Source organism: Nyctibius grandis, chromosome 1 (genome assembly GCF_013368605.1).
Source record: "Nyctibius grandis isolate bNycGra1 chromosome 1, bNycGra1.pri, whole genome shotgun sequence".
Taxonomy (NCBI): Eukaryota; Metazoa; Chordata; class Aves; order Nyctibiiformes; family Nyctibiidae; genus Nyctibius; species Nyctibius grandis.
Window position 1 is genome coordinate 63,939,359 of NC_090658.1, and position 22,490 is coordinate 63,961,848.

General features: G+C 44.4%; 1 protein-coding gene across 2 annotated transcripts in view; it reads left to right on the forward strand.

The window, feature by feature from the left end:
• Window positions 1-16,599, forward strand: part of TXLNB (taxilin beta) — a 46,780-nt gene extending 30,181 nt beyond the window's left edge. For both annotated transcript variants that reach the window (XM_068400146.1, XM_068400137.1), the window contains 3 exons: window positions 1,756-1,848; window positions 2,959-3,054; window positions 4,168-16,599. In XM_068400146.1, coding sequence (XP_068256247.1) covers window positions 1,756-1,848; window positions 2,959-3,054; window positions 4,168-4,980 — 1,002 coding nt within the window. In that variant the 3' untranslated portion in view covers window positions 4,981-16,599. The remainder of the gene's footprint in view (window positions 1-1,755; window positions 1,849-2,958; window positions 3,055-4,167) is intronic.
• The last annotated feature ends 5,891 nt before the right edge of the window (window positions 16,600-22,490 follow it).

Here is a 22,490-nt window from a genome sequence, read left to right on the forward strand (position 1 = left end):
TACTGCAGGCTGCTCTTGAACCTCCCATTGCTCTGCACCCACCCTGCTTCAGCCACTGCATGTTACACCAATCGCTCTTTTTCTAAGGAGAGCTGTCAGGCTGGACAGATGAAATGTCTGATCACCTAAACACTGCTGGGGGTGCCCTGGCACCAGAAGGAAGTGGCTGAGGTGGAGCTGGTCTTCTTTTCCGAAGAGCAGATAATTGTGCTTTATCTATATAGCATCCTGCATGATTTTGGAGCTTTGAAAGTGTTTTTCCCAGTCAGAAAGACAGAAAAAAGTAGTCACCAAGAGAATCTTACAGAAGAATTCAGATCTTTAGAACAATTTTTTTTCAAAAACATCCACATATTAAAATATGTCTTACTGACAAAATACAGCCACAGATGAACTTTTACATGGCTATCAGGTGTAAACTGATAGCAAAATATGGAGCCCTAATCTTAAATGTTGGCACATTGCAACAGATCTTTCTTCTGCTCTGCTTCATGAAGTGAAGTGAAGCTGGCAGAAGAGGCTGGCAGGGGATGATTTTCTCTGCCTTCGCTGGCCTTGCCCACAGCTGCAGTGCACACGCAGGCTCTGAAACAGAGCTGACAAGGTGCCCTCTCAGCTCGCTCAAGCCATGGCGCAGGGATGCAGCTTGAAAGAATCCAGTGCAGGATCATGGCGGTGTGAAGCGAAGGGTGGCCTTTGCTCAGTGGTGGGGCTACCCCGCGTGCCAGATAACATAAAAAGGGACCGGCAACGCTCCTTTTTGGTGGCGGAGTACAGAGAAGAGCATCGTTTGCTGACTGGTGCAGATCCTGGCCACAGCCTGAGCCACCAAGTGGGGATTGGAAAGATGGAAGACGGCAAACTGTGGCTGCAGCATGATGTAGGGATGCCTGACCCTCAGCTCGCTTGGTTGACAGAAGCAGCATAGCCGGGGTGGCACCCAGCTCCCAGCCTGGCTTGTTTGGTAATCAAGAAGGCAGGTAAACAGCTGGGCAGCCAGGCTGTACTTAGCTCCTCCGCTAACGCCTGCCAGAGCTTATGCCCTCAGGTTAAAGTTGGAGTTTGGCAATGTCTGCATGGTTAAGGAAGGCTTAGAGCTCAGGCACAGTTCTGACCACACTAGCTCTCACCTTGAGTTAATCCCACTGCCTGGTCCTGCACAGCATCAGTGGTCAGAGCAGCTCAGGCTAGTCCTGCCCAGGGAGATGGTCCAGGGATCACATTATTGTTTTCCATTCTGTAGGTCATCCTAGGAGTCCTTTCCTGTAGATGTCGGCCACAATTGTACACAGAAAAGAAGTATACAGGGCTTGTGAGGAAAGGCAGGGACGGGACATCTTTGCAGACTTTAATGCTGTCCTCTTGAAGTCTCCACGGAGTTACTTAGGGAAATGTTTTCAGAAATCTCCACTTCCAAGGAATTCTTTTGCTTCTGGGCAACCTATGTAGAGACACCATAGCTGCAACATTCAGGAGAACGGAGCACCCATAATTCCCAGGTCTTTCTAAAATAACTTGCCTGGGTGTTTCTATTCTTCCTCAGTTTACCCTTCTGCAACAGAGGAATCATAATAGTTTGCAACATTAAAAAGACGCAGAGCTTCAGTTCCCTGATGTTTGTGCGTCATGGTCTCCAAACAGAAGCTAATTTCCATGTCCAAACACAATACTTATTTTATTATCTTCTGCCAAAGCAGAAGTTCACCATCCTGGAGACTGAAATTACTGTGGTTATTTTTTTCCCTGTTAATGCAGATCACTCTCTACTCTGAAAGGTTTGAAGAATTTCAGAAAACATTGACCAAAAGCAATGAAGTGTTTGCCACGTTCAAACAAGAGATGGAGAAAGTGAGTAGCAGCTCATACCTGAACTCTGTGCTTGAGACTCTTCTTTTAGATTTTGATATTTCCCACTGCAATAGTTTTATCTGGGATGGAGACATTTCTTCAGATTTTGGAGAACAATCTCATCAACATCCAAATAAGATCTGAGGCACACTCAGCCACAGCTGACAGCAGCTTAGACTTCAGCACTGCAAGCTGAATATTTCACTCTCCCTTTCTGCTAAAACTGAAATTGCATCGAAGAATAAACATTTTACCTAAAACTTAATGTGGTGGCTGGGTACAGACCCCTCAGAGATACCAAAGGGGGAGTCTGAAGCTGCGTTTGTCAGCCCATGTCTCCAGGAGTGCCCAGAGCCTCCTGGGTGACTGACACTGCTACAGAAAGGGTGACGTGGGCTACGTGTCTTCCCACTGGAGTGTGTGGGCGGAGCTGAAGCCCACCAACACCTTCCCACCATGAAGCCCTAGGGGCTGTTTCCTTGCAGCTGGTGTACTTATTTCCTGTAATGAATGGGAATCAAAAACCAAACACACCCACTTTCATAATAAACAAAGTTCTGCTCTGCCACCAGGGCCCAAAATCCTGGTGCTCTGATCCAGGCAACCTCTAATGATCTTCATAGAGTTCAGCCTGCAGAAAACCAAAGGGAAAGATGGTGCTATATAGCTAGCAGCATGTGTTGGAGTTAGTATAGAGGTGACTAATCCAGCGGGAACTTAACCGTGACAGTGCAGGCTCAGAAGATACAAGCCCTTCTTTAACTTCCCAGCAATACAACACTGCAAGCTTTGTAAATAGACAAACAGAATAATGTCACCTTTTCTTGCCTTTTATTTTTGTGATAGTTTGTACTCTGGGAGTTGGCTATACTTTTACACACATAATCAACTGGTCCTACTTTAGAACTACAGACTGGAGGCTGAAAGTTATACGGCAGCTACTTAAAACTAAATGCATCCCTTAACATGAATTATTACTTACCACAGCCCCTACAGCTGCTGGTAGCCGCATTATGAGTACAGCCAAAGAACTAAATAAAAGGGCTGCCCTAATTTATTCTGCAGTGTGGAATTCCTGTTGTGATTCAGCTTTTCGTCCTGCTTCTATAGATGACAAAGAAAATTAAGAAGTTGGAAAAGGATACTGCTACATGGAAATCCAGGTTTGAGAACTGTAACAGAGCGTTACTGGACATGATTGAAGAGGTAAGTGGTCTTTTTCTTCTCAGGATGCACCTCTTCCCCCACATAATCCGCTAACTAGGAGATGAGATGACCTGAAACCATCAAAAGCCAATGAAAAATTTATTCTTGAACGTAAGGGTCTTTTTTTCAAGCCACCTTGATAATTAAATGTCTTTTTAAAAAAAAAAAAGACAAAAATGCCAGCTGCTGGGGCTTTTAGATTATGCAGAGATATTCATTATGTCCACAAGAAACTGAATTATGTAACTGAATTTTAAGTGCTCTAAAAATGTGTGATTGTTAATGCTCTCATTATAGAAGTAAATTGGCATTAGTTCACTTCACACTACTTACTTTTGGCATAAGAGCATCCACTCAGGGAATTAATGCGCTCTAGCTAATGAACTTTAAATTCCTGCCTTTCGTTAACTTCCTGTGTAGGCAAACTCCGAGAGCTGAAAGCAAGTACTGTGGATCACCATGGTTTTAAACATGCAGTCACAGGGGCATTGCAGAGGAAGTTCATAAGCATGTTGGAACTCGTTCAAATAAGATAAGAGGCTGCCTGAAATTTCACCCCAAACTTACACTGAATTTGGACCAGGTCTTTCTGATAAGCTTTGTAGCTCTGTGCTATTGCTATTTCTATGGGTTTCTGTATCTCTTGATTCCTCACTGGGCGTAGAAGCAAGAAAATGTTTCAATTCAGGCTGCTCTCACAGAACCTAGAAGCAAAATAAACAAAAAACATAATACAGCTTGTTTTGCCCAACATTGACACCCACGCCTACCAGAAGTCCAGGTAGGCCTTTGGACGCTTAGCTGTATGAACATCCGCTATGTTTTTCCATCTCTACAGATCATCAACAGGTATTCCTGCAAATATTTTTGAGTGAAATTGATCTGAATCTGTGTGGAGAATGCTAATACACTACAGTAACAGGGATGAATTTCCTCTTGAAGCTTCAGTACAAAAGACCATAGTTATGGAGAGCAGTTGGTGAAAGCCAGCTACCTAGCAGAGTCTTGTGAGGGCTGCCTAGATCTCAAGTTGTTTCCTAATTTCCAGTTCCACCAATGAAATGCATGCACCCAAACTCAGTTCATGCCTTTGTCTGCTGTCTTTGACCACAGAAAGCCATGAGGTCCAAGGAATATGAGTGTTTCATGCTGAAAATCCAGAGGCTAGAGAACCTTTGCCGGGCTCTGCAGGAAGAGAGGAATGAGTTGTACAAAAAAATAAAGCAAGCACAGTTACCTGAAGAGGTGAATGGAAATGGCATCTTAGAAGAAGAAGACGACACTGATACGAGCCCTTCGTCCTCTGAGCAGGAGAGCATTGAGCTGCGCAGTACTGATGACAGCATGCTGAAGCAGCTGGCTGAAGCTTTCAGGGTGTCCCACAAGGAGGAGGAGTCCCTCCAAAGCAATAGCAGCAACCCAGAGACCTGTGACACTCAAACATGTAATGCCATCCTGGTGCCAGAGCTCCCCTCTCCTCTCACCCCACGGTCAGAGGCCGGGAATCACTGTGAGCAGCCCAGCACAAGCACACCAAAGCCCACTGAACATGTGCCAGCACCCACTGGGAGCACACCAGTGCCCACTGAAAATATGACAACACCCACTGAGAACGTGCCAAAGCCCACCAAAAGCATGCCTCTGCTCCCAGAAAGGGTGCCAACACCCACAGAAAGTGCACCAATACCTCCCGAGTGTGTGCCAGTACCCACTGGGAATATGCCAAAACCCACTGAAAGCATGTCAGCAACCCCCGAAAACGTGCCAACACCCACACAAAACATGCCCACTCCCCTTGGGAATATGCCAGTACCCACGAAAAGTGCACCAAAAGCTGCAGAATGTGTGGATGACCCAGCAGAACGATCTGTCCAAGGCCAGGCTGCAGAGCAAAGAGGGGACACAGACATGGAAGCAGTGGATTGAAGACACTGGTGTGTCCAGGCTTGTCTTCTACAAACCACAGCTCTACTTTGTTCTGCAAATTGATAACTTTTTTTTTTTTAAAGAAACAAAAAGTGGGTGCTCAAACACACTCACATATCTGTAGGCAAATGTAATGCACTTCTCTTTGCTACCACTACCCAGTAATAACGGGTCTGCAAATTTTCCTGTCCTTCATCTGCTTGAAGCATAATATTTTCTTAATGACAGGAAAATACAATGAAATTATAGGATCTTTTTTCCCCAGGCATAATGAGTCATCTCATACAGCAGAATAATTTTGAAATGTTGAAGTTTCATGTTTCAAAAATCATTGCAATTCACATACATACATTTAAAGTCTCATACTTAATTGTATCCATTTGTTATAACATTTGCATAAAAGATGCCCTACTTGAACACATAGTGATTTTAATGAATGCGGTGAAAGGAATCTGTAATTACAAAGTAAAATAGTGAAACCATCGATGTGGTCAACCATATCCAAGGAGAGGTGCAATAACAAAAGGTGAATTTTTGTATGAGTAAACTACCACGCAGCACGATGTGGACTGAACACTCACAAGATCTTAGCCTTACTCTGAATTTGTCTTTTCTGCTTAGTGCTCTAAAAGAGGTTTTGTTTTCAACAGAATTACAGGGGAGGGGAGAAGATCTTTTCTAGATTCCTCATAAAATGACTGAAAACAACAGCAATTTCCAAACTGATGGCAATTCTCAAGGTAGGGGTCACAACCCTCCTTCTGCATCCAAAAGAAACCTACCAGTTTGTCATACCATTTGGGATCATGAGCCCAACAGAGGGGCTCGTGGCTGCTTCCAGGCCACAAATAAGCTCAGAATTTCAGAAGTTGGTTGCATATCCCGGTTTCTAGGCCAGGAGCAGAAAGCAGAGTGGAGCTACGCCAGAAGGTACTGGGATGTATTCCATACCACTGAGATCATGCTTCAGGACAGTGGCATGTCTCCCAGTCATAGTCATATGAACCTCCTCACCACAGCTTCCTCCTGGCCCTGCTGCATGTGCTGATGCTCCCACGAGAAGGGCGAGTACACTTGCCTGTCACTTCATTCATTGGAGTGGAGCACACGTAAATAGCCCAGAAGCAAAGAGGTACCAGGAAAGCAGGAATCCCTCTCACAGACACCTTCAGGGACTGGCTACATTCTCATCCCCTCTCTTGCCTAACCAGCTCTTTCTGTCTGCCTGCCAACACATCACTGCTTAATAATGTAGCCACCTTGTCAGAAACTGGTTGATTCTGGCATCAAGAACAAAGATGAAGAAGGAAGGGGGCAAGAGAGAGTACCTACCCAGACAGCTGTACGGTCTCAAGCAAGGAGAGTAAGAAGGCTTTTTGGTAGAAGGTTAAAAAAATCCTGTTGGCACATTTCTTGTTTCTCATCCCCTTCCTCCAAATTCAGTCTAGGCCTTTTGGAGTCTGAGATGGATAGCTTAAGAATTTGAAAAGGGCAATTAAAAAAGACGTCCAGAGGCTGGAAAAGGAAATGTAACAATCAAACAAACCCATGTTTATAGATAACTCCCAAGAAGCCCCTGAAGACCAAGTGACTCATTCAAGCTGAAGCTGAAATACAGATGAACCAAGAGAAAAGATGCCATCTTTGGCAGACTGTGGGATACTGTGGTACAGAGTCCTTCTGACACGACACCCTCCAAAAGCGGGGTTTGACTCTGCTTGCTGCCAACGTGATCCACACCCCAGTTGCATATGTCTGTGTCTGCACTGCTTGGTCCAGCCTTTTTGAGAGCTAACCATTGAAGTATACACAGCATGACTTGCAACAGTCCATTGTTCTGACATGGCCTTACGAGTAGCTATTATGGCTACAGCTTTCAAATGTGGATGCCTTAACGTTAGATACCAAGACTGATGGGATATATTTCATGTCTTTAATCACCTGAAAGTAGATCATTCAAGTCTCAGTCACCTTAAGCTCTCTTTATAAGCAGCTTTATAAGCAGTGGAAGAGAATAGGCATCTTTCGAGAACAAGTCATCTCATTGTAAGACTGGCATCCAAGATGGAAGAAAGTACTTTTTCTCTGAAGATGCCATTTCTCTTCACTGATTCTAGAGCCAGCCTAAGACAACTAGCCGAAATTTAAAATGCCTATTATTAGGTGTCTAAATAAGGCAAGATGAATCCCATCAAACATTCAGATTCAAAGCCCTAAGCAAACGGCCATCTCTGAAAACCAAGCCACTTATGTGCCTGTGAAAATGATAATGTATAACAAATCCTTATCCTACAATAGAAAGTTATACTCACCTGATTTATTTTTTTCAGTTTGCATTGACTTGAGTCTGCAGAAATCTAGTTTCCATTACAAGTACAAGTTTTGTTTGTTGTTAGGGTGACTTTTAAAATTAATGCAATTTATATACCCGTTAATGTTTTTTTTCCTTTCTTGGTCTTGTTTGATTCTGTTGCCATTTTAGTAGTTGCCTGCATGTAACCAACTTCTTTTTTCTTCAAGTAGGCCCTTAGAATGCCTTTAATTGCTGAAGTTTTCTTATACATTCAAATGTTCAGTTACATAATAATAATGATTGACATGGCCTTGCAAGTTGGTTCCATTTTGCATAATCATTATGGTCACATCTTTAATTATATAACTGTTTCCTCACACCTTCCAACTTCAGCAAGCAGGGAGACAAGAATCCTACAGATAAAAACTTCCTACATAGTCATGATTGATTCTTACAGCATCATCCCTCATGAATAATTTCACAGCCTTCTGGGAAAATCACTCCCACTCTATTCCACCTTCCTCATTTCCACCCTTTTAATTCTTGGACGTAAAACTGCACTCACACACTTGCAATTGCTATTACTCTGTGAGTTTCTACCCACATACCTGTTGCTTCTCTTCTTCCATACCATCTACCAATTGCATTTTATCCCAGCAGTTTCCTCCTCATTCTCAGTGCATACATACAACACTGAAAGCACAGGAGAGCGACCCTCCTGGCTTTTAGTTCCCGGATTTGGCCTCATATGTTTGCAAAAGATGGGAGAAAAAATTTTACAGAAAATTCTGTCTGAACCCAGGCTGGATGGAGCATTTATAGTCACACTGTGGAGATGGTTTACATGTAATCTCATGGCCTATAGAGCTGTAGGAGGCTGGAGTACCCTCAGTAAAGGTGAAAAATCTATAAAATTTAACCACGCACCTGTTTGTCATCCATTGCATCAGACTGGCAGTTTAAACCACCATCACCTTCACAGATTTCTGTGTTAACCTACTTTCTCTCATTCTTCCTCAATATTAATTGCCAGCCTCCTCTTGCTCTCTTCTTGTACTGGTAGCCAGCACAAAAGCTGCCTCTGCATGGAAGCAGCGTCCTCGTGAAAAGCCTTTGGGATTGCAGTCTGCATGTCAGCTTTGCTGCACTTCCCTCAGGTACCTCCGCACTCGACACAGAAACCCAGCACACTTCTGTGATCATTCGGAGGCAGTGAGTAGCAGCGAGACTTGTCTTCCCTGCTGTTAATCCTTATCATCATTCTCCTACTGATATCACCAGTCGTATCAATCCTGGTGTGTGCTGTGGTTGCCCCCTTCAGTCTTGCTTTTATTTCACACAGTTATTCCCATACCAGCAGACACAGATTTGGGGGGAGGAAAGGTGGTAATGGTAGCTGTATCCTCCTTGCTAAAACCATCCATTGCTGTGCTGCTTCCAAACTAGCAACAGCCTTAATTTGCAAAAGTTGCAAGGAAAGAAAAAAAATATTTTCCCTTTCTGCATGTCTGACCTTTGTCACCTCAAAAATTTAATAGCTCCCTTGCTGAACATGTAAAACACAACATTTTTCAATAACCCAGAGTTTATCCAAATGTGAGGGGATTTTCATGACAACAGATAAAATCACATCCATGATGCTAACATGACCCTCTCACCTAATTTCTGATCCCTGTGGCAGACCACAGTAATAATAAATCTTGTTGATGAGAGATTAGTAAGAAACAGCTGATCTGTTTCAGATTAACTTTTCCCACAAAACTGAACAGAAGTAGATGCAGGCATGGAATATACATTCCAGATGTCAGAACTGCAGCAATAGTGCAAGTGACCCAAAACAAAGACATATAATAAAATAAGGTGCAGCTTTTATTATAAGCTTCACTATTAATGTCATCTTTAAATTCACTTTGTCAATCAGATTACAATCAATCAGCCATATACGCAGCAGTCTCCGGATTCACACCACCCCTCTCTCTTTGCAACAAACATGATTGCGCTCGTCAGTATTGAATTTAGACTTTTCTTTTTACTTTATTGGGAAATGACACCAGGACTTGTTCCTCTCCTGAGTCCACACACTACCATTGCCATCATTGCCATTCATACTAACTTTCAACCACGACCTTTGCTTAGCCGAGGGGCAAGCACAAGGAAGGGCAATACCCCTGCCCGCAAGTCAGCCTGCCTGGCTGAGGCACCACAACGCAGCACCTGCCAGCTGGATGAGGGAGTTGGGAGGACATGGAAGGGCAGACACGGAAAATGAGAGTTTGCTGCACTGGTGGGCTCCCTGCCCCTGAATTTTTTGCACTAACGAGGTTCACTACAATGCTGTTTTTTCTACTCAGAAAAGACTTATCACATCCCTTTCAAAGATGCAGGAGGAGACGACGGCTGTGGCTGTGGCAGAACAGTGCTGGGCCAGCACTCAAACCCCAGGGAAACCCAGAAACGTCAGCATCCACAGTCCCCACTGTCTCACAGCTTCACATGGTTGACAGCTCAGGTCACCCTGCAGCCCTGGCTGCTCATCACACTTGACCCAACACAGCAAGTCAAGCGGTAATTGCTCATGAGCTGCAGACAGCTGAACAAACCATGAGCCAGCTCCACCTCCGCATGAACGGTGAGGAGCAGTGGAAGATCTTACGCATTGGCCCTGACTGTGGGAGACAGGTGGCAAAGAAAGATGCCAGGGTGTATGCTATTTGTGAGGAATTTTCTACATCAGCAAAGTAGCTTCCACACTCCTTTTTACATTTGGAGATGGTCTGAAAGAAAGGGCATACGAAGAGCCAAAAGAGGTAATGGTTCAGAAATAAGCCCAGAACAGTGTTTTACAATATCTACATCACATGTGTATAGACAAGGGTCTAAAGGGAATGCTCTTTGCTCTTTGCCCCTACTCAAGGGAGACACATAATGTAAGCATGACCAGACAGAGCAACTGAAGTCATGCATCCACGCTAGGGCAGTCCTGGATTTACTCTGAGGATGCGATGAAGGCATGCACATACACCCATTCATGTTGCCTAATGAGGCATGTTCTCTGTGTCCCATAAGGACGTCCCATAAGGAGGGAACAGCCGCATCATCCTCCCTCCCTGTTATAGCTGCATGTGGCCCTGACTGCAAGACTAAGAAAAGCTTTACATTTCCCTGCGTGTAGATCCTGGCTTTTTTTTTTCTCTTCATGCATCTCTGATTTGAGGTTACTTTCTCTGTTTATTCCATTGAACATATTTTTATGCTTAAAAGAAAAAAAGGGAGAGGCTTAAGTACAGGTCTGTCTCTGACAAAGTTAGTAGCAGTCAGCTTTAAGGTGCAGATGAAACATTTGCAATCCAGCCTGAGAGAAAGGCAGCCTTAGCAAAACACTCTATGCTCAGCACAAAAAAAGATTCTGAAGCTGGGCAAAAAGATGTTGCACCTTGTGGTCACAAGCCATGAGACAAAGAAGAGACAAAGAAAATATCTCATGTTCACTGATCAAGAAAATAAGTTCTGTATTAGTAGAATATTCCCTCTTTCTGTAAAGAAAAGAAAAAGAGGAAGAAAAAGGGGGGGAAAAGGATGTTCAGGAAGCCCTCTTATTTGCATGAAATCATAGAATCATTTAGGTTGGAAAGGACCTTTAAGATCATCAAGTCCAACACTGCATGTATTATTTTATACACTGATTATCAAAATACACCACACAGAGTGCCTTCAGAGGATCCCAAAATGCTTTTCAAGCTAAAAATGTTAAGGAATGACTTCACTTTGGGCTGAGGGCCACCTGCTCTGGGCTGTAACGAAGCAGCAATACACTGCAGAAATACAGAGTTAGGGCAGAGGCTTTCACTAGGTATAAACCTTCAGAGCAGAATCCAACCACTAACTGTCTGGTAATAGAAAGAAACCTTTTCAATGACCAGTTTATTCCCTATTTTTTTGTGCCTTGCCCTGATAATTCTGGTGCTGCCATCAGCAGAAAATAAAGGTCCAGCTCTTTGCACGTATAAATCAGAGTAGCTACTCCACACATTGGCATCCAATAAGAATCCCGTCCAAGGGGCTGAATTACTGGGCCATTAGCAAGTCCTCTGTTCCTACGAAGTGAACATTTTACCCAGCTGATACTTCAGGGGCCCTGAGAGAGACAGAATGGATTTACTCAATTAGAATTTGGCAAACACATTGCATTTAATGAAGCTACTTTAGGAAAAGTGCCAAAAAAGCAATCTTTATTGACCACAAGTGGTCATGGCCTCTGCTTTACGGCTCGTCCAAACGCCAAGTGCTGCAGTGCTCCAGATCACATCCTCTCCTCACAAAGGATGGAAAGCAGAGCACCATTTCTTCAACCACTTCACTCACTTCCTGCAGCTCTTCGCTCCTTCTCACAGTTCTCCCACTCAATGATGGGTCCAAACCTATTCTACTTGCTGGAGCTTGCTGGACAGACCTTGTTAAAAATAGAACAAAACATTATTAGATTCAGGTTTCATTTCACATGAGATCTAGGTCAGGGCTGACAATACCATTTGAGCTGCTGCAACAGCTCTCTGTCTCCACAACGGGGGAGGTCCTGCTCCTCTCACCAGCTTACGGCTCTGCAGACCCTCCTTTGTGCCAGCACCGGCACTTGTCAGGCTCTCTGATGAACTGATCTAATTCACTAGCCCAACAGAAAAGTAATACACCTACGGAAAAAATGGATTATTTTCCAGCATGTTAGGGTCCTGATGGATAAAGTGGGAATAGTCCTTCTGGCAGCAGCAAGTGACCAGGTCGGCTCAGGTGTACCAAAATCCTGCTCACTTACTACTTAATCACAGCGCTACCTGAAGTGTGATCTTCCTATTGCTGCAGGCAGAGACAGAATACAGGACCAGACGGACAACTGGTGTGAGCAGCAGGGTATTTTTTAAGTTCTTAAAGACTAGCTACCACTGAAGGAGTCCTCCTCCCCTCACTTCTGCTGGGTATCACAGCCTCATCTCCTGTTTGGGTGCTGCCACCCCTATGACCCAGCTGTGGTCTGGTTTGGGGTTTAACCTGGCTGAAAACCAACCTCGCAAAAGAAAAAAAAAGTAATTTTTTGCTGGTGTATCTCCCCAAACTGCCTTACTACAGGTTTGGGGTGCTAGTGCTTCACTCAGGGCAGAAGCTGAGAGGAACCAAGGGCTTTTGAGCATCCATCTGCCCCTGCATATGAGTAACACTCAGGCCATTAAGAGCTCGTCTGGCAGATCACTCCTATTTCACATCACTTCCAGTTTGCAAAGCTGGGCAGTTTTATAAGTCAAAAAAGGGCCAAAAAAGGTACCTGAAATGGCAGGCTGCGGCAGCATCTGCCTTTGCAGCCTAGAGGGAAAAGGTGCACTACACAACACTGCGGACCCCTTCAAGAAAGGTTTATGGTCTAGGCACCGGGGGCCTGGAGAGGCCTCTTGTGTCCCATCACCACGTGACAGCTCAGCAAGGTGTGCTGTGGGCACAGGGCTGGGCACCTCACCAAAATGATAAGAGGCCTGTGAGAGCTGGCTTGTGCGACTCGGCCACATGGAACCTTTCAAGGTCCCTCCTAGCTTTATTGTTTCATGATTTGCCAGGTGTCAGCAACATTAAGGCTGGGCGCTGTGATGCTCAGTCCTCTTTTCAATCCATCCCTTTGGAGGGTATTACAAACAACAACAACAACAACAACAACAAAAGCAATAGCTTTTTTAAAATCAGCGTTTGCTGAGATTCGTCGGTTTTCTAGAATTTCTGTTTTCTCAGTTCAGGTTCCAGTGCCCTATGGCTAATACCAAAAAGCTTCAGCCTACTAACTGCCAGCTAGTTCAGTTTCTGGAAAACACAGTCACAAGGTGAACACCTCCAGTGTCACAGCAATCGCACAGAGAAAAAACCTTAAGCAAGTCCCAAGGGGAGTGTCAAGTTGTGCTAACCATCACGTTACTCAGCTATCTCTTCCCGGGTGTTTCCACCAGTTTCCACAGGCTCAAAAATAAAATGATGGCTCTAGCAGTAACATGGCTTACAGCTTCTTCTCCTGTCCCTTTGTCTGAGGCATTGCTCCCACCCATGCACTGCATCCACTGCCCTCACCAGTGTGCTGCTACACGGCTGCACTTGAACTGGGTCTCTCAAACGATCCAGATTAAAAATATCCCTCACTACTACAACCAAGAAGAGTTAATTTTAACTCAGATCATTGCAGTGATCCAGTTGGGGTTTTTTGTGACAGCATCTCATGAAACTGTGACCTGAATTCTGGTCACAATAACTGCCAACTGAACTTCACCCATCCTTTGCTCATAAAGGAATCCACACGGCAAAGAGACAAATACACACAGCTGTGTGGCGAGAACCCATTCATTGTATTTGGATGTTAACTCTGGAGCATAATGCTGTTCTCAGAGTTAATGGTAGCCTTTCCACTGACTATTTTAGCAGACATCTCCTGGACTGAAAACAGAATTTGAAAAGTTGTATTTTAAATCTCAGTCTGACCCTCCACACTAAAGACAGGGAAGACACAATACCCAACACATGACGATAATGACCCGCTCCAGCATTTGGAACTGTGCGTTACACCTTCTGCTCACAAGGAAAATGAAAGCTCTCCTGCTTCTATACAGACACTCTGGGTTCTCACACACGAGAACAGGTCATGTGCCAGCAGCAAGGTGATTGCTCCCACTTCAAGGATCATTTCTGTGCTCCCAGTCATTCTGGTAGATTCTAATTGGCAAGTTCCCTCAGCAATGTGAATGTACTGCATTTCTTTCTTTCTTTGCTTATTGCACTACAAAATGTTGTTAAATAAATGTCTATAGACCACAGCATCCCAGAACACAAAAGACTCATCTTCCTGTTACACTGGAGGCTGAACGTAATGTAAAGAAAATGAGGCATTTGTTTCGAAGAAAGGAAAAAAACAGTGCAGTCCATGTAATTTTTATTAGAAGCAGCCTTTTTTTGTGAGTCGGTAATGCAGTGTTACTTCCTGATATTCAGGGTCACATCTGAAGTACATCAACTGGAGACAGTTTTGGTTTTAAGTCTGTGTTTCTATACCATTGCTAGACTGCCAGACCATGGCACAAAACCACACTTCTGACTGGTGCTATTCTGTACAGCTAGAAAGTCTGTTCAGAAAAGTCTTAATAGAAATAGCAACTTGACATAGGGTCAGGAAGAGATGGACCTGCCACCATGAGAGATGTCTTAGTCAGCAGCAGTTCTCTGCACCCGCCTAGGTCAACCCATTCTTCTTCACCTATCATTTTCTGCATCATTAAATACACTCATAACACTTTAAAATATAGATTAAAATAACTGCAATTTACAAGCATGGTACACAACAGCATGATATGTTCAGCTGGCTCCCCAGAAAAGAGATTGAACTTCTTCCATAAAAGATCACATTTACCTTGTGTGTGCAGAACAGTGTTTGCCATTAACGCACCCAGGCCTTCCACCTCATCAGTTTACAATGTCTGCCGTTAGCTATTTCAATGTCTCTATTATACACATGCCAATAGAGATTCTTGATGGAACACAGCTTCATCCACAGTTACCAGGGAATTAACACATACCATAATAACACCTTAATTATATATTAATGTAACATATCATATGATGTAGCATGTTCTATTATAGCTATAAAGCACATAGACCTGCAGAACTGTAGCAAGACATCTGAATGGTGTAAGCTTTGTAACACCACAGCTGCAGGGACACACTGCAACATCTCTACTCTGCTTGGTGCCCTTCTCCCGCAGGTAGGAGCTGGGATCCTCGCTGTGCCCTGGAGAATCCCATTGGCACTGGTATATGGTAGAGGGAGATATACAATGCGGACACCAGGTTGTGCACCTGAAACCCCTGCAATCTTTGCATTATAATCTCTGCTCTTGGAACCCTGTGTCTCAGACAAATGAATGATCTTTCTGCCTCAGCTTCCTGCATGTAAAATTTGGTTAGTGAACCTGGTTGCAAGTTATTTTGAGTGCAAACTTGTGTATAAACATTTAATTCTCAATAAGATTAATTGCTTTAATCTAACTTAAAATGCCATAAAAATTAGAATATTTTATGTTGGCAGAGACCTCTAGAGGTCACCTCCCCTTCCTAAGGGAAGCAAGGGCAGTTTTGAAGTTACATGAGGTTGCTCAGGTCCTGTCAGTTTTGAGTATTTCCAAGGACAGAGCTGCACATCTCTGGGTACTTGTTCCCGTGTTTGATTATCTTCACAGTGGAATATTTTTCCTTCTGTCTACTCTTCCTTGGTGCAGCCTGTGCCCTTGGCCTCTCGCCTTGCCACTGTGCACCATTGTCTTCTCCATAGCCTCCCATCATTAGCTGAAGACAACAGTTCATTCTCCCAGAGCCTTCTCCAGGCTGAACAAACCCAGCTCCCTCAGCGCTAATTCTGTTGAGATGACATGGGACGCCCTTATGTCATGACAAAAGAGCCCACGTACATGCTGAACTGCAGAAGTGAGTTTTCCTCTTCTGCTCTAGCTGCTGTTACCTAAGTTAATCAGCCACCACTCCCCATTCATCCCCCTAGTCTTACCAGGACCTCACCATGAACTCCACCTTAACCCCTCAGCAGTTTTGCCAGCATATGAGCTTGTGTGATCATTTCCTGACCCTGCCTGGTGAAAATGCATCAGGTGGCTTCAGATTTAGTTGGGAAAATGCTCAAGCAAACCAGATCATTTTGACCTGTCTTTGCTCAGGGGATGACTATGTGGGCAGCTGTGCCAGCAGAGCAGAACAGCAACCATTGGCAAATGGGTGGGTTTGTCCAGGTCCATTGGGAAGGCAAAATCCTCAGCCCCCTGCATCTGCAGCTCCAACGGGATGTGTGACACAGCATCAGCTACTTGGGCCCTACCTCCCATAAGCTCAGGTTCCTACGCTTGATAAAGTTATTCTCCTGAGGCTTTGGCAAATCTTTCCAAATCCTCAGCAGAGTAGTAATTGTTAACAATAACATTTACACAGGTGTATGAACTTTCTGCGTGTTCTCTTCCTACTTGCCAGGCAAAATGTTACAAGGATTAACAAGAAAAAAGCAGCACCATGAGAACTTGGTTAAAGCAAACTCATGCGTGTTACATTCAACCAGAGAAAACAAAACAAGCAAAAGTCTTTTCTAATCCTTAAAGGTTAAGAAGCTTAAGTCAGTCTTGTAAAGACATTTTTGTCTTGTCATACCAGGCTACCACTGAGAAGCAGCTCTAGGAAACATACCCTACAGGGCATCTCCCAGGGGTACTCCAACCAGCAAAGTCTGAACAATAAACGTGTGATGACCATTTTGAAGTCTGTTGGATATGTATTTTTGTTTCAAAAACTTCTGCTGAAACAACTTAGCTAAGAGTCACAGTCACAGCTGATGATTAACTACTTAACTACTAAGACTTGTGAGATATCTACTACTTGGTCCCAAAAGCCAGGGGCAAGGTTAGGACACTATAATGAAGTTCACATGGTTTATGCCCTTGCACTATTGACTCCAGGAGTCAAAAGCCTGTCTGAATTACCTTCCACTGTGCTGGTGCAGTGTGTATCCACAGCAGTCAGAGGGAGCAACGGTACTATGGAGGAAAATCAGGCTGCTTTTGGGGTCCTCACTACCACAGTACAGGTTTTCAGGAGTGCAACACAAATGTTTCTGGGTCCTGTTCGTGCCTGCCCATTTTCAAAATGACGCAGTTAAGTCAGCACAAGTTCTTGCATGCACATTTATCATGCCCTGACCTCTGTCAAAACAATCAGAAGAAAATGTAAGCTCACAGTTACCCAGTATTTTTTCTGGAGATTATACACACCCACTTTAAAATTTGGCCCACTCTCTCTGGCTTGGCTCACAAGAGAGCACTTGGCTGAGCGCAGAGGGGAGAGGCTTCAATAATAATCTGGCCTGGAAAGTCCAGCTGCTTTAGATGTAGTGTGTGTTTGCACAGAGGTGGCAGCTGAGCAGTGAAGGGACAACAGGGCAGTCGTGCTCTCAGCCCAGGAGCAGAACAGGGCTGAGCTCTCCAGTGCTCCTCTCCTGCCAGCACATTGTCATCAGTGAGGGTCAGACTCAAACCATGCCAAAATCCATACAAATAACAAATGTCCAGTGAGGCCGCAACAACACCGCCATGCCCGCGGAGGAGAGTGCCGGCACGCAGACACGATCCTCGGCAAAAGTCAAGTGCAACCCACAAACTCCCCTCTCGAGGTGTTCTTGCATTGGGCTGTGCCCAGTGCTCCAGGTATTAACCCCTACTGGCTCTAGCGACAGTAATGACAAGAAAGAGAGACCAAAGTAAGCCCTTTGTACTTGACAACAGTTTCTCCCAAGCCAAATTCTATATTGCAATTAAACTAAACTAGTCTCCAAACACCTTGACTGAAGCTCTCCCTGTCTTCACCAAATGCTAATTCTGCCTCTTCCCCAGCCTGTTGTGTCAGTACACTTGTCCCTCCAGCTCTGCTCTGCTGTACGCTCTCCAGAGGGGAAGTGAAATATTAATTCTCCCGTCACGTCTCTCATGCCTTCAGCCAAATGTCCTCACCTTACTGTATGAGTCATATTTCTGATTCTTTTCTTCCCGTGAAAGGGATTTAGAGGGTAATTCCTCATTAATGAGAATAATATAATTCTTATTAAGAATTCCTTGTTAATGAACGATCTGCCAAACACATGAATAGATTAATTTACACAGTGCTTATTCTCAGCAATACCTGTACTCTGAATTTCTGATGTCCAGCAATTAACAAACCAAAGCACTAGTACAAATCCTCTCTTGGCATAAACAGGCACACCACCATTTCCACAAATGTCAGGAGACAGAGAGCAGCTACATTGCCAAAATCCTGCTTTGGCCTCCCAGCTCTGCTGCAAGCTACTCATTTGTTTCAGCCATAGACAAGCAGCTCCTGAAAGCTACTTCTATGAGGATCTTCCCAAAGAGCAGAAAGATGGCTGGGCAATCCTGCTCCACCTCCACGGGCGCAATGCCTTGCACTAAGCAGTCACAAACAGTATGCCCCACCAATCTTCTTCCAGCACACAAGTAATGAAACAAGGAGCCTCATGGCTCCTTGCACAAGGAACTAGAGCAAGCTCGTGGTGCTTTGTATTCCCCTGGCCAACAGGTATTATGCCATTAACACATGGCAGCAGGGGCAGTTAAGCAGCGTTCCTTTCTTACTTCCTTTTCATAGAATCATAGAACAGTTTTGGTTGGGAAGGACCTTTATCATCAAGTCCAACCATTAACCTAGCACTGCCAAGGCCACCACTAAACCATGTCCCTAAGCACCACATCTACATGTCCTTTAAATACCTCCAGGGATGGTGACTCCACCACTTCCTTGGGCAGCCTGTTCCAGTGCTTGATAACCCTTTCGGTGAAGAAATTTTTCCTGATATCCAATCTAAACCTCCCCTGGCGCAACTTGAGGCCATTTCCTCTCGTCCTATCACTTGTTACCTGGGAGAAGAGACCAACACCCTCCTTGCTACAGCCTCCTTTCAGGTAGTTGTAGAGAGTGATAAGGTCTCCCCTGAGCCTCCTTTTCTCCAGGCTAAACAACCCCAGTTCCCTCAGCCGTTCCTCATAAGACTTGTTCTCCAGACCCTTCACCAGCTTCGTTGCCCTTCTCTGGACTCTCTCCAGCACCTCGATTTCTTTCTTGTAGTGAGGTTCTCAAAACTGAACACAGTAATCGAAGTGCGGCCTCACCAGTGCTGAGTACAGAGGGAAAAGTTTTCCACGCAAACTTTAACACTAATAGTCCTCAGAAGCAAGTCACAAGCATATTACAGGTGAGGGGGGCAGAACACAGAGGCAAAACAATCCAGCTCAGTCATACCCATGCTGGCCCTCCCCAGGGCTGGCTTCAGCCTCTCCACGTTGCATCTTGTACGTGCAAGTACGGAGGTGCAGACCCAGCTCGGTGGGTCTGAAAGGAGCCAGGTCCATGCCCCCCTGGCTGTGAGCATCCCTTCAGCCCCAGCACGGGTGGGAGGGAAGAGGTGAAGAAGGGGAACAGGGATTCTTCCAGCCAGAGCCATGGGAAGTTAAATTCAACCAGGTACAAACACTGCCAACTTTAAAGAAGTGAAGCTTGCTTACAAAAACATTAGGAAAAACTGCCATAAACCTTTTGACAGGAAACACCCCTTACTCTGCACTTGACTTGTACTCCAACCAACCCGGCTGCTGTACCGCCTTCAGCAGTGAATGACAGCTTACACGGTATTTTGCTACCGACCATTCGGTTCCCATGTCCTCCCCAGCCGTTTGCCAAGGTCTGCAGCCTGCTCCCTTTCCACCATCGGCCTGGCCAGACAATCTAGTGCTGACTGCACTGAAGGGAAAGGCTGCCCAACGGTGAGGAAAGACTCCCACGCAGTTCAATATATTCTTTGGCAGAAAATTGAGATTAACAAGCAGGCTAAACTCAATTACTATTTGTGTAACTAGAGTATCCTGGTTACAGAGCTCGTAACCATAGCAATCATTTAAACAAAGCTTTAAAGAAAATATTCCCTTGTTATTAAAATGTTGATCCTTGATTCTGACTCAGTCTCTTGATCTTTCTCTTGTCTCAGGTCTCAGAGGTGCTGTCTGCCTCCAGGTCTTATAGAAGACAGGGGAAAGGAAGAGCTTAGCTCAGAGCCACTGAGTATCCTCAACTAGTATTTGAGTCTTGTGCCAATAGAATGATGCTTCCTAGCCATACGAATATGAAAGGATCAGTTTGCCACGTGGGGCTTGGGAGGTTTGTGAACATTATACACGTAATCGGCTAGCAGGGATGTTTCTTAGAACAAGTCCCAAGCAATTAAACTGAGCCTACTATTAATGACATTCCAAACAAAGTATTACTTAGGTTGGAGCCAAACTCATTTAAGAGCTCAGGCACTGAAAAAAAAAGAAGAAAAAAGAAACGGTGGAAGTATTTGAAAATTGGTAATTTATATTATTATTTAAGTCTCCTTGATTTTATGGCCGGATTACCTTCTACCTCCAAAGACTCCATTCCACAGTTATGACTCTTGTATTAATAAGAGTCATGCAGGCATCATACAAAGGCAGCATTGATTTGTTGTTCTGTAACTCTATCTGGATAACCAGGGAGATTTTTATTTTGAAAAGATCCTGCCGGAGCTTTTTATTTTTTCCAACCGCTCGTTAAATGAGTATGTAGCCAGGAAAATGGGACACGGAAGCAGTAAGATGGATGTGATCTGCACACGTGTTTTTATCATAAGAAAACAAGTGCAGTGCATGTTTAACAAAAGGGAGTAGCTTTGGGGTTGCATTATATAATGGAGCCAGATGTAAACTCTTGAATATACAGCACTCCAGGCAGGTATGTTACAAAAAGGAAACATTTTCTTCATAGAAGGAAGGAGCAAATTTCTTTTTGGCATATGGCTTGAGAGCTACTCCTAGATGCCACCACGGCTGGTTCGGCTCCTCAAGCTTTGCTCATGTGAGCATCACATCAGGCAGTCTGTGGGTTAAGGAGCTACACCAGCCACTGTAGTTTCTCTGCACATCCCATTGATGTTGGTTGGACATCACTGAATGAAAAGCAAATGTGCAGGAAACCCAGTGAGTAATACGTGTATTTAAGGCCAAAAAATACTCAATGTACCAAGACAATGACAAAGCACAGCAGCTGCGGCCTTAACAGGAAAGCAGGTTTTGTTTTATATGGCCAGCATCAGAATGAACAGAAGTTGTTTCACAGAATACTGTCAGAATAGAAATCAAATATGAATATAGCTGTGTGAAACCTGGACGTGTATTTTTAGGTGCACACACCCACACGCATATGCAGCCTGAAGAGTTCATTCCCCTCCGATACAATCAGGGATGCCTCCAGCAGGAACACGAGCCCAGGCATGCTCCTAACCCAATTTGCCTGTGCCACCCCTATTTTAACTACATACTACATCATGTAACAGCTTGAAAAGCTTTTTTGCACTGACTTTTTCTTTCCTCCACATTCTCACAATGCTACTCAGTTTTCTTTTAGCAACCCAGTAATTACTGCAGCAGATCAAACCTTCAGTTCTGCAGTTTAGTGTTCAGTACCATACGCCTCCCAAAAAAGTGGTAAAGACTGCTATAATTAAGCTAGGAGAAGGGTCTCCCCAAAATATTAGTTCTCATTTAGTTTTCCCCCATAGGCTTAAAGCTTAAACCATGACCTACAATCCCTTCAGCAAGAGATCAATATGGAACCACTGCATTCGCTTGCAACTACTTGATGGTAGCTTATTTACATTTCCACCTCATAAACAGATCTTCGTATTTTAAGCAGCAGATATCCCAAGTGCTTTCCACAATTAACACAACACACAGTTTTTCATCTTGAAGGTTATTCCAGCCAGCCACAGTATCTGCTTCCAAAACTAAACCTGAACAGCTATGGCTGCCTGTTTAAAGAGCATTTCCAATCTCCAAATCACACCTCATCTCTCTTGAGCCATGGCCCTCTTTCCCCTGCGGCAGTATCTGCTTTACCCTTTTCAAGTCTGGATTGCCTTTATCATTTACATCCTTCCTGAACTCCTCTATGGTAATATGCAAAGGCTGAAAAACCATGCTGTAAGCATATGGAGCAGGTTTGCTAAAATGCATGATTAGATGATTAATCAGACTGCTGAAAACCTTACGCAGGAAGCAAGGATTTGAGGCTCCCGCCCCTGCAACTGGGTTTCAGAGATGAAGCGTTCAGTCGTAACATGGGAAATCCTTTTGCCGAGTGCTACCATATTGCATCCTCCCCTACAGAAGCCCTTCTGATATTTCTCAAGCACCAGAGGGCATATTTCCATTAAGAGACTCAACCAGAAGTGAAGGATTCAGCACTCTGTCCTCCATTCATCCCCACTGGCAACGGCCAGCACAGCACCAGGGCATTCCTGAAACGGCTCCCACAGGACATATGATGCTGCGGGAGGAGCATTTCCAATCTCCACAAAGTGAAGAGGACTTCTCTTTTGCAAGGGGACACATCACACCCCACACCCACTTTTAGTATAGCAGTCTTCAAAATGACTACATCAAAGCTTTGTTTTAATTGACACTGAAAACCTGTTTTCACTGTGCCCTTTAATACTTAAGGTGACTAGAGTAGGTCTCTCTATAAAGAGCAGGGGTAAGCAATTAGTCAAGAGAAGAAGGGGGAAAAG